Here is a 12304-nt window from a genome sequence, read left to right as displayed (position 1 = left end):
GACGATTTATCTACCGACTCCACAGCCCTGCTTTCGCACGATATTCAAATTTTTCGAGTTTCACCTGTGTCTAACAATATGTAGGATAGCAGAGGATAACTTTTGTGAGTGATGATCTGACATACTAGGCACAAATCTGTGTTATTTATTTTCAATAATTTTTATTGAGTTATATGAATAAAGCATGGGAAAAAAATCTGTGTTATTTCATCTCTACACAGTTAAATTTTTATTTTTTTTGGTTGAAGTTTTGAAAACAAGCATATATGTGTCTTACAATATGTAGGGTAGCAGGGGATAACATCTGTGTGTGATAATGTGACATACTAGGCCGAAATCCATGTTGTTTCATCTTCAGGCACGTTATGTGTTTGTGTGGTGGGTGGAAATAATTGCATTGTAGTTTCTATTCCTGTGTTTTACACTGGAGACATTTGTTTTCTGAATCTGCATATTTTATCGAGCAAAAGACATTGGGCACAAATCTGTTAGTGGCGCAGATACCAGACCTACCAAATGTGTCTTTTGGGTACACCTGTGATTTATTTAGTAGGTAATGAGCCCTTTTCGTATTGGTTGAATTAAATGACAAGAGGAGACATTAAATTGCTGTAATCACAACAGTATTTTATTTATATGCTTTGGCTATAGAATAATTTAGTAAGGATGAAGGGACAGTAATTATCATGAGGTGTAAATAGATATTGGAGGGCAAACCACAGGTCTATTACTTATTTTTTCCTTGTCTAAAGTTGTAAGAAGAATCCTGTCCCTGTCCTTGACTCTGTCCTCCTTGCTGGGTTCCACAACTTTGTTGCCCACTGCCCTGATTTCCCCCAGTCTGCTGGCCACCGCTCTGATCCTGTCCTTGTTGGTATCCACCACCCTGCTGACCAACAGTCTGATCCTGTCCTTGTTGGTATCCACCACCCTGCTGACCAACGCTCTGATCCTGTCCTTGTTGGTATCCACCACCCTGCTGACCAACGCTCTGATCCTGTCCTTGTTGGTTTCCACCACCCTGCTGACCACCGGTCTGATCCTGTCCTTGTTGGTATCCACCACCCTGCTGACCAACGCTCTGATCCTGTCCTTGTTGGTTTCCACTGCCCTGCTGGCCACTGCTTTGATCTTGTTGTTGTCCGCTGCGTTGCTGGCGGCTGCTGCCAGTCTGCCCTTGGTATCCACTGTCTTGTCCACTTCCCTGGCTCTGTTGACCACTGGTTGGGGTTTGGCTGCTTCCTTGGCTTACTACAGTTGAAGTCTATAAAAAACAGGCATACATTTTACACTAAAAGGCAACTGTTCATGAAGGTTTTTCCTCTCTTGTGTGTTAAAGAATATAATAAAGTGCAGATCTACAAATCAAACAGAACATGGCTTCAGTTCATACTAATAGTTTATAACCTGCAATACCGGTTTAACAAGTTCCACTTACCGAGCTCTGTTGGCTGCCAGAAGGCTGGGAAGATAATATCAAAATCAAATTAGAGGTTAAACATGGATACATTACTCTGAATATTATGTGATCTCTGACAAATCCAGACTCGCACAATAACCATACATGAAAACTGTGTATTTTAAGTATTTGTATATTTTGCACATATTCAAAAGTGATTGATTTTATCACGAGATGCTAGCTTGGTCTATGGGCTGCCTCTGGTATTGAAACTTGGACCTTTTTATTTGAATGGAGTTGAGCTGCCATATCAGACACAGCCTATGGATAAGAGTGGGATTTTTCTGGAAAAAGAAGCAGAAAGTGTTTCCAATCTCAGACATATTGATTTCATAATGTCATGAGGATGTTTGTCTTCTTATTAGATGCACTTCTATGATGGATGGAATAGTTCTATATAAAAGCAGATAATGGTAGTCGGATTGTAACTTTATTTATATTAATTTATTCTAACGTCAGACATTATACATGAGTAATATTTTTATTTTATATTGAGATTTCTACAATTTGACATGTGTAGAGATTGTGCCAAATATTGTAAAATATTATATACGGATTGTATGCCTACATGTTATAATTTAAGAGTATTAAACAGGAATCATGAGTGTACAGATTCTGACAATACAGATATGTCCAAGGGCAGAATTAATTTATAGTGATGTCTGTAGGGATAGTTGGCTAGCTCTGCTAAAATCAGCGGTTTAGCAGCATTCATGTTGTGTATATGAATTACCCCAGAAAAGAGTACTTGCAAAAAGATATATTGTTAATGTGATAATTGGTCTAATGTAATGTTCTGATTTACTGCATTGTGCACTTGATAGTTTTGTGAGGGTAGGTCAGTATTAACAATTTAGGACTTAGGTCCACCCCTAGTCTCACTCGTCAGATTAGGTCTGAGTCCCAAAGAATCACTGACATTTAAAGCAAGAATGTCTTTGCTACATAAAAGTACTCCAGAAAAAAAGAGGATCAGAGGTCCAGGCCATGCACTGAAGTCAGTATTGTGCTCGTTTCAGAGACCTACTCCTATGAAAAGGGATATTGCTAATACACTCTTTTAAATGTTGGCAAGGACTGGTCAGCTGTATCATACTGTGCCCCTCAGCCTGGGAATTACAGGCAAGTTTTTGCAAGAACCTTTTTGCCACCCTTAGATACTGCAGAGAGAGAGAAAGATAGAGGGAAGGAGGACCACAACCAACATCAATGCTGCTATCCATACATTGCTATTGGGGAGGAAATAGTCAAGTTACTGACTCAATCTCCAGCCATGGCACCTATATCTCCTGCCTTGCACCCTTACAAAATTCTTGACATGAAGGGCACCTCAACTACCATCAGGGAGGAGCCCCAACATCAGTTTGGGCCCTAAGGGAAAAACGAGTACGTCCTCCTGTCGCTAGCTGGCCCTAGGAAGCATCGGTGTGAGGATTGCCACTGTGATTTGAATGAACCACTGTTGCTACCAGAGACTCTACCACACCCATCCTCCGTTTTGTGGGGCATGTACCTCAGGTGTTGGATACTGGGATGGGGCGCCAACAAGACTGTCTGCCATGGCCAGGATTTTGACACAAAGAGTCATGGCAGTAAACTGGAAGAGTAACTGCACTTTACATAAACTTTGGCTATGTCAGAGTGACATATTGCTTGGACCCTCACCAATTAAAATTGTTGAGGAGACCCCCTCACCGGTCACTGAGATGAGGAGGGACGTGAACATGGGCTTAATAGAAAGTCTATGAGACCATCTTAATTTCCATCTTCAGACAACATTCAATGAGTGCTTCTAACGCCTTGTTTGATCAACTGACAGGAGACTGAATGCTCGAACCCCAGGATCAAAACCTTTGATATATTACCCTGACACTATTCCAATATTTCCTGCGCATACCACACCTATGTTATGTCTCATCTCAATCATTCCAAACATTTCAGTTCATGAATATGTAATAAATCAGGCTTGTTTCCTATGAGTCAAATTTTTCTCTTACCTTCTTGGAGGGGTTTGGTGCTGAAAATTAAAAAAAGAAGGTTAAATTTAGGTCACTATTTGTGGCAAATGATTAATTTTGCTTTGATTAGAGGCCAGCTATAAATCTAAGGACCTTACCTCCTTCCATGGCTGTGGTTTGGGTTTTTAGGCTCCTGAAGAGGATGTGTAGGGTACAAGCTGTTGAGAAATTAATAAATAGTCATTAAAGTAGATTAAAGGAACAGTGTCTGCAAAACTTATATATTGCATAATGCCTCTGTGTTTGAGACTCTGTGTGTGAATAATAACATTTTCAAAAGATTACAAATTGGGCCTCCCATGTGACTGATAGACTATAGTCCATATATACAACAATTAGACTATTCTACTGTTAGGGAAGGGGTAGTCTATGGAGGATCAGACAGCTGGGCTCACTGTAATCTACTAGAGGAATTGGTTTCATATTGATTAACGTAGAGTAATATATTGGTTGTCTTAATATTATATACAAAGTATGTGGTTAGAAGTTGATATAATACTTTCTTCATTACAACTACAGACCTTATGTAGTAAGTAGTCCAGTAAACCTTGGATTATTTACCTGGACATCTGACAGTACTGAATCCACTAATTATTTAGCTTGTCATAACATATAAAGTGGGTGGTTGGCATCCCCTTCTGTCATTACACTTTTTAATAACTGGTTGTTAAATTTTGCTTTTTTATCTTCATGTCAGAAGTCTGGTTGAAAAGTCATTGGGATAATTTACATTTACAAGTCGGCCTTCTGTTTCTATAGGATACAGAGTAATAAAGTAATAATCCCCTAGAGGTGAATGGTGCCCGTACCAGATAAGGCCAGGTTGCAGTAACTGCCATTTGCCGGCTGTGGCTATACTTGACATGCCTTAGGTTACAAGTACAGGTGTAGCCGACTGATAAGTGGTAATCCAGGTGGTTGAGGCAGCCTGGCTACACAATTTATGGGCACCCTAAGCAGAGGAATACTTGTAGCATGATGTCTCATTGATTATGGTTAGTTAGGTTCGGAGAACATAGATAAAACAGAAATGCTTTATAGTAAAACCAGTATCCAAACTGTATTCTGTAAAGGCAAAATGGTCTACGAATGCAAGCCATAGAAGGTCCAGGTTCTTTGTGGCTTTCATCAGCCAATTGGCTCCATAAACAGACTGTGTATTACTGACGCAAGCAATTATTTACATTTGTGAATGAACTCCAGTAATAGGAAATTTCCACTTATAGACTTGGTTGTTTCTGTAACTTCTGTGGCAATGTGAATAGTGATGGGTGCAGTAAAGTCCCGGGGAAGCATGAAAAAGGGGTGTTGTTTGCACCAGGAGTGTGTCTCCAAGGGGCCCGGCCTTGGTGGAGTAAAGGCCCTAGATATAGGTGGCCACTAAGCTAGTTGGTAGACACCAAGCTACTTAGCTTAGCTGGCTCCAGCTAGTCCAGGGCGGGCTTTTACTGGGAACAGGCAATGTGTTGGATGGGTGCCTGTTCCCCATGCTCCAGTCCAGGATTTTGGAATGTGCCCATGTCCAGGGATTGTACATGATACGGTACATGGTACATAATACAACAAAGTATAACAGTATAAATCAAAAGTTTTATCTTTAGATTTACGGACATCTCATACGTCAATGTTTCAAAATGTTACATAACTGATATACTGTATGCTTGAATCCATAAGAATGTTAAAAAGATTTAAGTCAGTCACTATTTTGGTCCAGAGGAACACGAAGATAGAGAAAACCCATAAGCAATGTCTTGCAGAAAAACAGCACCAGGCTGAATTTTCTAGTAGTAGTCAGAAGTCACCTACCTTGAGCAAGCAGCAGTAGACTCTGAGATGCAACTGTCCATCTCACTCTATTTATACTGGAAGAATAGGTGGATCTAAACACTATGGAATCCAGCCCAACCAAGGTGTGGTCATCAAGAATTCAATGACATAAATATAATATAGTAATACTTATACGTCTCATAAAGATAATAGCTTAGTGAAGACATACATGGTACATTTAAAATAGCCAGTAAGTTAATAATAGTAATTTCAAATAATTATTATGCTTATTTAAGATTCTTAGGAGGCCATGTCTTATACATTGACCTAACTTCTTATACTTTCCTCAGGTAAATAGTGGAAATGGCATTTTACTGAGGTTCATGAGGGCAAATAAAAGGGTAGACTGAAGAAACAACTGTAACAAGCCACAAAACAGCAAAATGTGACTTTCATCCAAAAACAAGTCATGAATCAATAAATGAGTTCAATCAATAAATGTTTTCAGGTAATGTTAGACTAGTTTAAGCGTTCCCTGCACAACCACCTGCAAATAAGAGAAATGGCTGATCTCAGATATTTAGCTCCCTCTGACCCCTACCTAAGGGCGTAGCTATAGGAGAAGCAGGGGAAGCGGCTGCTTTGGGGCCTGAACTCAGAAGGGGCCCACCCAGGAGGAGGACTCAAAGATTTTGTTGTCAGGGCTCCCTCAACAGTATTATAAAATCAGATTGTATTAAGAGACACTGTAGGAAATGGATGGAGAGGCTGCCAGGCCACGTCTGAGAGAACATGGGGCCCAGTCATTTCTAGTTACGCCACTGCCCCTACCCATCAGCCCCAGCAATAGCAATTGCCAGGGCTAACTGTTCTGAGGGATCCCGGGGCTTACCTGAGATAATCCCTGTTAGGGTATAATTGAGGTACATCGTTATGTAATTATACATGGTTATTCCAAAGCATAATAATAAAAAATGTAAAGTTTAGAACTTAGAAGTAAAAGTTCCCTTGTCGGAGAGAACAAAATTAAGGTTAAACTTAATATTACTTAGCTACATAGTTAATATGGTTGAAAAAAGACACAAGTCCATCTAATTCAACCAGGAGATGGGGGGGGGGGGGTAAATTTTAGAAAAGGGATGTGAATCCCAGACTTTTACACGTTTTCATAAGCATTAGAGTCAAATCACACGTCTACAAAATGGGTCCGCATCCGTTCTGCAAATTTGCGGAACAGGGGCAGACCCATTCATTTTCAACGGAGCTGGAATGTGCTGTCCGCATCCGCATTTGCGGATCCGCACTTCCGCATCCGTGCTTCCGTTTCTGCAAAAAAATAGAACATGTCCTAATCTTATCCGCAATTGCGGACAAGATTAGGCATTTTCTATTATAGTTCCGGCGATGTGCGGTCCGCAAATTGCGCATTGCACATTGCCGATGTCCGTGTTTTGCGGATTCGCAAAACACTTACGGACGTGTGAATGGACCCTTAATTTCATTTACTTTTAAGAATTAATCTAAACCCTTTTTAAAACTGTCCACTGTTCCTGCTGTGACCACATCCTGAAGAAGTCTATTCCACAGATTCACAGTTCTTACAGTAAAGAAGCTTTGACGCTTGAAATTTTTCTTCTCCAGTCGGAGGCAGTGACCCCTTGTCTTTTGAGGGGATTTTACATGGAACAGTTTTTCACCATATTTTTTGTATAGTCCATTTATATATTCATATAGGTTAATCATGTCCCCCTTTAGACGTCTTTTTTTAAGACTAAATAAATGTAATTCATTTAGTCGCTTTCCTTTGTACTTTTTCCAGCTCTAGGATATCCTATCTATGGACTGGTATCCACATCACATTTTACAGATAAGGCCATGCCATAACTTTGTAAAGTGGTGGTATTACATTCCTGCCCCGCGAGTCCATGCCTCGTTTAATGCATGACAATATCCTGGTGGCTTTAGAAGCAGCTGATTGACATTGTATGCTGTTATTTAGTCTATGATCTACAAGTACACTCAGATCATTCTCTTCAAGTGACTCTCCCAGTGTTACATCACCTAGGACATATGATGCACATAGATTATTACTACCCAGATGCCTAACTTTACTTTTATCCACTTTAAACCTCATTTGCCAAATTGATGTCTGTGACGAAAGGGCCTTCATCACTGGGAGTTGGAGAGGCCTGCTTGCCAGCCTCTTGTCCTGTGACTATGGTTCCTGGGACACTATTTGGGCATATTGGATTTCAAAGGCTCTGTTTCTGCCCGTTTTACTGGAACTATTTGGGGCATGTGACCATGTGCACGGTGGGGCAAAAATAAGACTTCCAGGAAATTCCTGAACCCCTTAAACCAATCTGGGTGATTTTTGGATAGGTTGTTCACCCAGATCGAGGCTATCGGGGGATGTGACTTTTATGGGGATATGTAGTGTTTTCTGTGGTTGGGAAAAATGTGTATTTTATGCCTGTGAGTAAATAAGTCCATTGTGTTTGTTAAATATATCACAGGCAGAGTCCATTGTGGTGTTAATTGCGTAACAGACAATGTCTATTCTGTTATTGATTGCGTCACAGGCAATGCCATTGTGTTGTTAATTGCGTCACAGACAATGCCTATTCTGTTATTAATTGCGTCACAGGCAATGCCAATGTGTTTGTTAAACGCATAGTTTTTGTGTTTAAACTGTAAATGATTGGCTGCTATGTTATGTCCTCAGTTCCCAACCAGGTCCACGGGGGTGGTAACCTTGTTGGAAAATCTGTATAAAAGGCAATGCTTGTGTGGTCAATAAAGAGAGTTGATGTTTTGCCTTCAACATAGAGCTTTGTCTCATGTGTGTGGGGATTGCTTTACGCTGTATACTCCCCTGGCTATAACCCCTAGCTCTTGTAAGAGCTGTTCCTGTTCCTTGTTCCTGTGGTGGTTACGGTGTCGAGCGGAGTGCTTGGAGTCCTCAGGATGCACTAGAGCATCCATCAACAGAGGTACCCAGTCGGGGTGCCAGGAGATCCTTTACAATGTCCAAACACTCAGAGTATCCAGATCAGCTTGCGGCCTAGTCTGGGTCAGGGCGTGTGAGATACACCCTTTATATACAGGGCTTATATTTTTTTATTTGAAATATAGCCATTTTAGGCACAAATCTATAATTGTGGCGTAGTGTGGGTAAGGGCGTGTGAGATACACCCTTTATATACAGGGGTTATATTCTTCTATTAATAAAGCACCCTTTTTTGGGCAAAATACATAATTTTTCAGGCTTTGCAGCATCAAGACGTTTGAAATTCCAGGGTTATGTACTGCTGTCATATTCAGTTATTAAACAAACACCTGTTTAGATTTTTATTTTTATTTTGCAGCCTTTGCTGCATATGTCATTGTGAGTTACAGCCTTTACATAGTGTGGTTCTATTCAGTTATTTGAAATACAGCCATTTTGGGCACAAATCTTTAATTGCGGCCCAGTGTGGGTCAGGGCGTGTGAGATACACCCTCTATATACAGGGGTTATATTCTGTTATTTAAAATACAGCTATTTTGGGCAAACAAATTTAATTGAGGCCTAGTCTGGATCAGGGCGTGTGAGATACACCCTGTAAATACTGTCGTTCTATTCTGCTATTAATTAAACACCCATTTAGGGCAAGATCCTAAATTTGAGAAATATGAGGAGAGCGTCAAATCAGGGACTTGGCCCAGGTCGTGGTGCTGCTGGTGGAGCTCCTGTTGCAGGGAGAGGACGTGGTCGATCTGTGCCAGCTACACGCACAAGTGAAACCCCTTCCTCAGGTGCGAGTAGGCGACAGAACCTGCAGCGGTATTTGGTCGGGCCTAATGCGGCTCTACGAATGGTGAGGCCTGAACAAGTACAGGCGATAGTAGATTGGGTTGCTGACAGTGCCTCCAGTTCCTTCACATTGTCTCCCACCCAGTCTCCTGCACCTGCAGCCCATCAGTCTTTCACCTCATCTCCGTGCAAATCAGCCAAGCAGTCTGAGCCCCAAGTCATGTAGCAGTCTCTTCTGCTTTTTGATAACTCTGTTAGCAGGGTTTTCCAGGTCCATCCACCTATCCCTGCCCCAGAAGTGGAAGAGATTGAGTGCACCGATGCCCAACCACTTATGTTTCAAGATGATTACATGGAAGGACCATCGCAGCACGTCTCGGATGATGACGAAACACAGGTGCCAACTGCTGGGGCTTTCAAAAGTGTGCAGACCGACAAGGAGGGCAGGGGTGAAGACTGGGTGGAGGATGATGTGGAGGATGATAAGGTCCTCGACCCCACATGGAATCAAAGTCATGCGAGTGACCTGTGTAGTTTGGAGGAAGAGGCGGTAGTCGCACATAGCCACCAGCACAGCAGAAGAGGGAGCAGGGTGCAAAAGCGGAGAGGCCGTCCTCTAGACAGTATGTCTGCTACTGCCCACCGCAGCAAGGGACCGAGCACACCAAAGCCAGCTCCAAGGAGTTCCCTGGCGTGGCAGTTCTTCAGACAATGTGCTGACGACAAGACACGAGTGGTTTGCACGCTGTGCAATCAGAGCCTGAAGCGAGGCATAAACGTTCTCAACCTGAGCACAACCTGCATGATCTGGCATTTAAGTTCTAAGCACGAGCTACAGTTGAGTAGACACCTCAAAAACCATGAAAGGTCTCTGGCTCCTCCTGCTTCCTCTTCTGCTGCAGTCCTGGACTCTTCATCCACCTCTGTAGTGACAGTGCCACCTGCCACCCCGCAAACAAAGGATCTTCCAGCAACACCACCACCTGGGTCACCAAGCATCTCCACAATGTCCCACAGAAGCGTTCAGCTCTCTATCTCCCAAACACTGGAGAGGAAGAGGAAGTACCCCCCTACCCACCCGCGATCCCTAGCCCTGAATGCCAGCATTTCTAAATTACTGGCCTTTGAAATGCTGTCATTCCGTCTGGTGTAGACAAATAGTTTTAAAGGCCTTATGGCAGTGGCTGTCCCACAGTAAGTCAAGCCCAGCTGCCACTACTTTTCCAGGCGAGCCATCCCTTCCCTGCACAACCAAGTAGGTAACAAAATCAGGTGTGCACTGAGCAACGTCATCTGTGGCAAGGTGCACCTCACTACGGATACGTGGACCAGTAAGCATGGTCAGGGACGTTATATCTCCATAACAGCACATTGGGTAAATGCAGTGGCGGCTGGGCCTGATGCGGATAGCAGTTTGGCGCATGTCCTTCCACAACCGAGGATTGCAGGGAGCTTCAGTTTGCCTCCTGTTGCTTCCTCCTCCTACTTCGCTTCCTCATCCTCCACTGGCTCCTCATCCGGAAAGCGTAACACCTTCACCACCAACTTAAGCACAGCCAGGGGTAAACGACAGTAGGCAGTTTTCAAACGTATCTGTATGGGGAACAAACCCCACACCGCGCATGAGCTGTGGACAGGCCTTGAACAACAGACCGATGAGTGGTTGGTGCCAATGAGCCTCAAGCCCACCTGGTGGTGTGCGATAATGGGCGAAATCTCGTAGCAGCTTTGGGACTAGCCAGTTTGACGCACATCTCTTGCCTGGCGCATGTGCTGAATCCGGTGGTGCAGAGATTCCTTAAAAATTACCCCGATATGTCAGAGCTGCTGCATAAAGTGTGGGCCAGCTGTGCGCGCTTTCGGCATTCTCACCCTGCTGCTGCTCGCCTGTCAGCGCTGCAGCGTAACTTCGGCCTTCCCGCTCACCGCCTCATATGCGACATTCCCACAAGGTGGAACTCCACCTTGCACATGCTGGCCAGACTGTGCGAGCAGCAGCAGGCGATAGTGGAATTTCAGCTGCAGCACGCACGGGTGAGTCGCTCTGCGGAACAGCACCACTTCACGTCCAATGACTGGGCCTCCATGCGAGACCTATGTTCCTTGTTGCGCTGTTTCAAGTACTCCACAAACATGGCCAGTGCCGATAACGCCGTTCTCAGCATAACTATCACACTTCTATGCCTCATTGAAAAACGCTGCTGGCGATGATGGAAGAGGATGTGGCACAGGAGGAGGTGGAGGGATCATTTTGTAGGGTTTCCGACCAGTCATTTACAAGTGGCTCCGAGGGTGGATTCCTGCACCCACAAACGCCAGGTACACAATTGTCCAGCCAGGGCACAGTTCTGGAGGATGACCAGGTGGATGATGAGGAGGAGATGGAGGAGGAACCATGTTCACAGCAGGGTGGAACCCAGACCAGCTCATGGCCATAACTGGTGCGTGGCTGGGGGGATACAGAGGACACAGACGATACACTTCCCACAGAGGACAGCTTTTCATTGCCTCTGGGCAGTCTGGCACACATGAGCGATTACATGCTGCAGTGTCTCCGCAACGAACACCGAGTTGCCCACATTCTAACTTGTGCTGATTACTGGGTGGCCTACGCTACTGGATCCCCGTTACAAGAACAATGTACCGTCCATAATTCAATCATCGGAGCGTGATCGTAAGATGCGCGAATACAAGCGCACGCTGGTAGATGCGCTGCTGGTGGCATTCCCACCTGACAGCGGGGGCACAGTGGAAGCACAAGGCGAAGACAGAGAAAGAGGAAAAGGTCGCCAACGCAGCTGGGGCACCGCCAGCACCTCAGAAGGCAGGGTTAGTATGGCCGAAATGTGGAAAAGCTTTGTCAGCACGCCACAACATTCAGCACCACCAGCTGATATGGAACGTCTTAGCAGGAGGCAGCATTTCACCAACATGTTGGAGCAGTATGTGTGCATACGCCTACACTTACTGAATGACGGGTCTGCACCCTTCAACTTCTGGGTCTCCAAATTGGGCACATGGCCTGAGCTTGCCCTTTAAGCCTTGGAGGTGCTGGCCTGCCCTGCAGCCAGTGTATTATCTGAACGTGTGTTTAGCACGGCAGGGGGCGTCATCACAGACAAGCGCAGCCGCCTGTCCACAGCCAATGTGGACAAGCTCACATTCATTAAAATAAACTAGGCATGGATCCCACAGAACTTGTCCGTACCTTGTGCAGAATAGACATGTATACACCGGCCTAAACCAGCCATAGTTATACTGCAG

The 12304-nt window shown here is 44.1% G+C and overlaps 1 protein-coding gene across 1 annotated transcript; it reads right to left on the bottom strand.

The window, feature by feature from the left end:
* Positions 1 to 606: 606 nt before the first annotated feature.
* LOC122935424 (filaggrin-2-like) lies at positions 607 to 6173 on the bottom strand. The gene is made up of 6 exons (XM_044291193.1): positions 6137 to 6173; positions 5284 to 5364; positions 3576 to 3635; positions 3457 to 3476; positions 1439 to 1462; positions 607 to 1264 (listed from the first exon to the last, which is right to left on the bottom strand). Exons 1-6 carry the CDS (start codon positions 6171 to 6173, stop codon positions 728 to 730), a joined length of 759 nt encoding a protein of 252 aa, XP_044147128.1. The 3' UTR covers positions 607 to 727.
* Between the last annotated feature and the right edge of the window lie 6131 nt (positions 6174 to 12304).

Source organism: Bufo gargarizans, chromosome 4, assembly GCF_014858855.1.
Source record: "Bufo gargarizans isolate SCDJY-AF-19 chromosome 4, ASM1485885v1, whole genome shotgun sequence".
Taxonomy (NCBI): domain Eukaryota; kingdom Metazoa; phylum Chordata; class Amphibia; order Anura; family Bufonidae; genus Bufo; species Bufo gargarizans.
The sequence above is the reverse complement of the archived record's forward strand: the minus strand, read 5'-3'. Positions and strand labels throughout refer to the sequence as shown.

Excerpts from the sequence above, each read along its gene's own strand:
- LOC122935424 (XM_044291193.1), bottom strand. The coding sequence starts at position 6,173 with ATGTACCTCAATTATACCCTAACAGGGATTATCTCAG. Across the intron at positions 5,365-6,136 it reads CCTAACAGGGATTATCTCAG|TGTTTAGATCCACCTATTCT; the intron begins GTAAGCCCCGGG and ends TGGATTCCATAG. Across the intron at positions 1,463-3,456 it reads CACCAAACCCCTCCAAGAAG|CCTTCTGGCAGCCAACAGAG; the intron begins GTAAGAGAAAAA and ends TTATCTTCCCAG.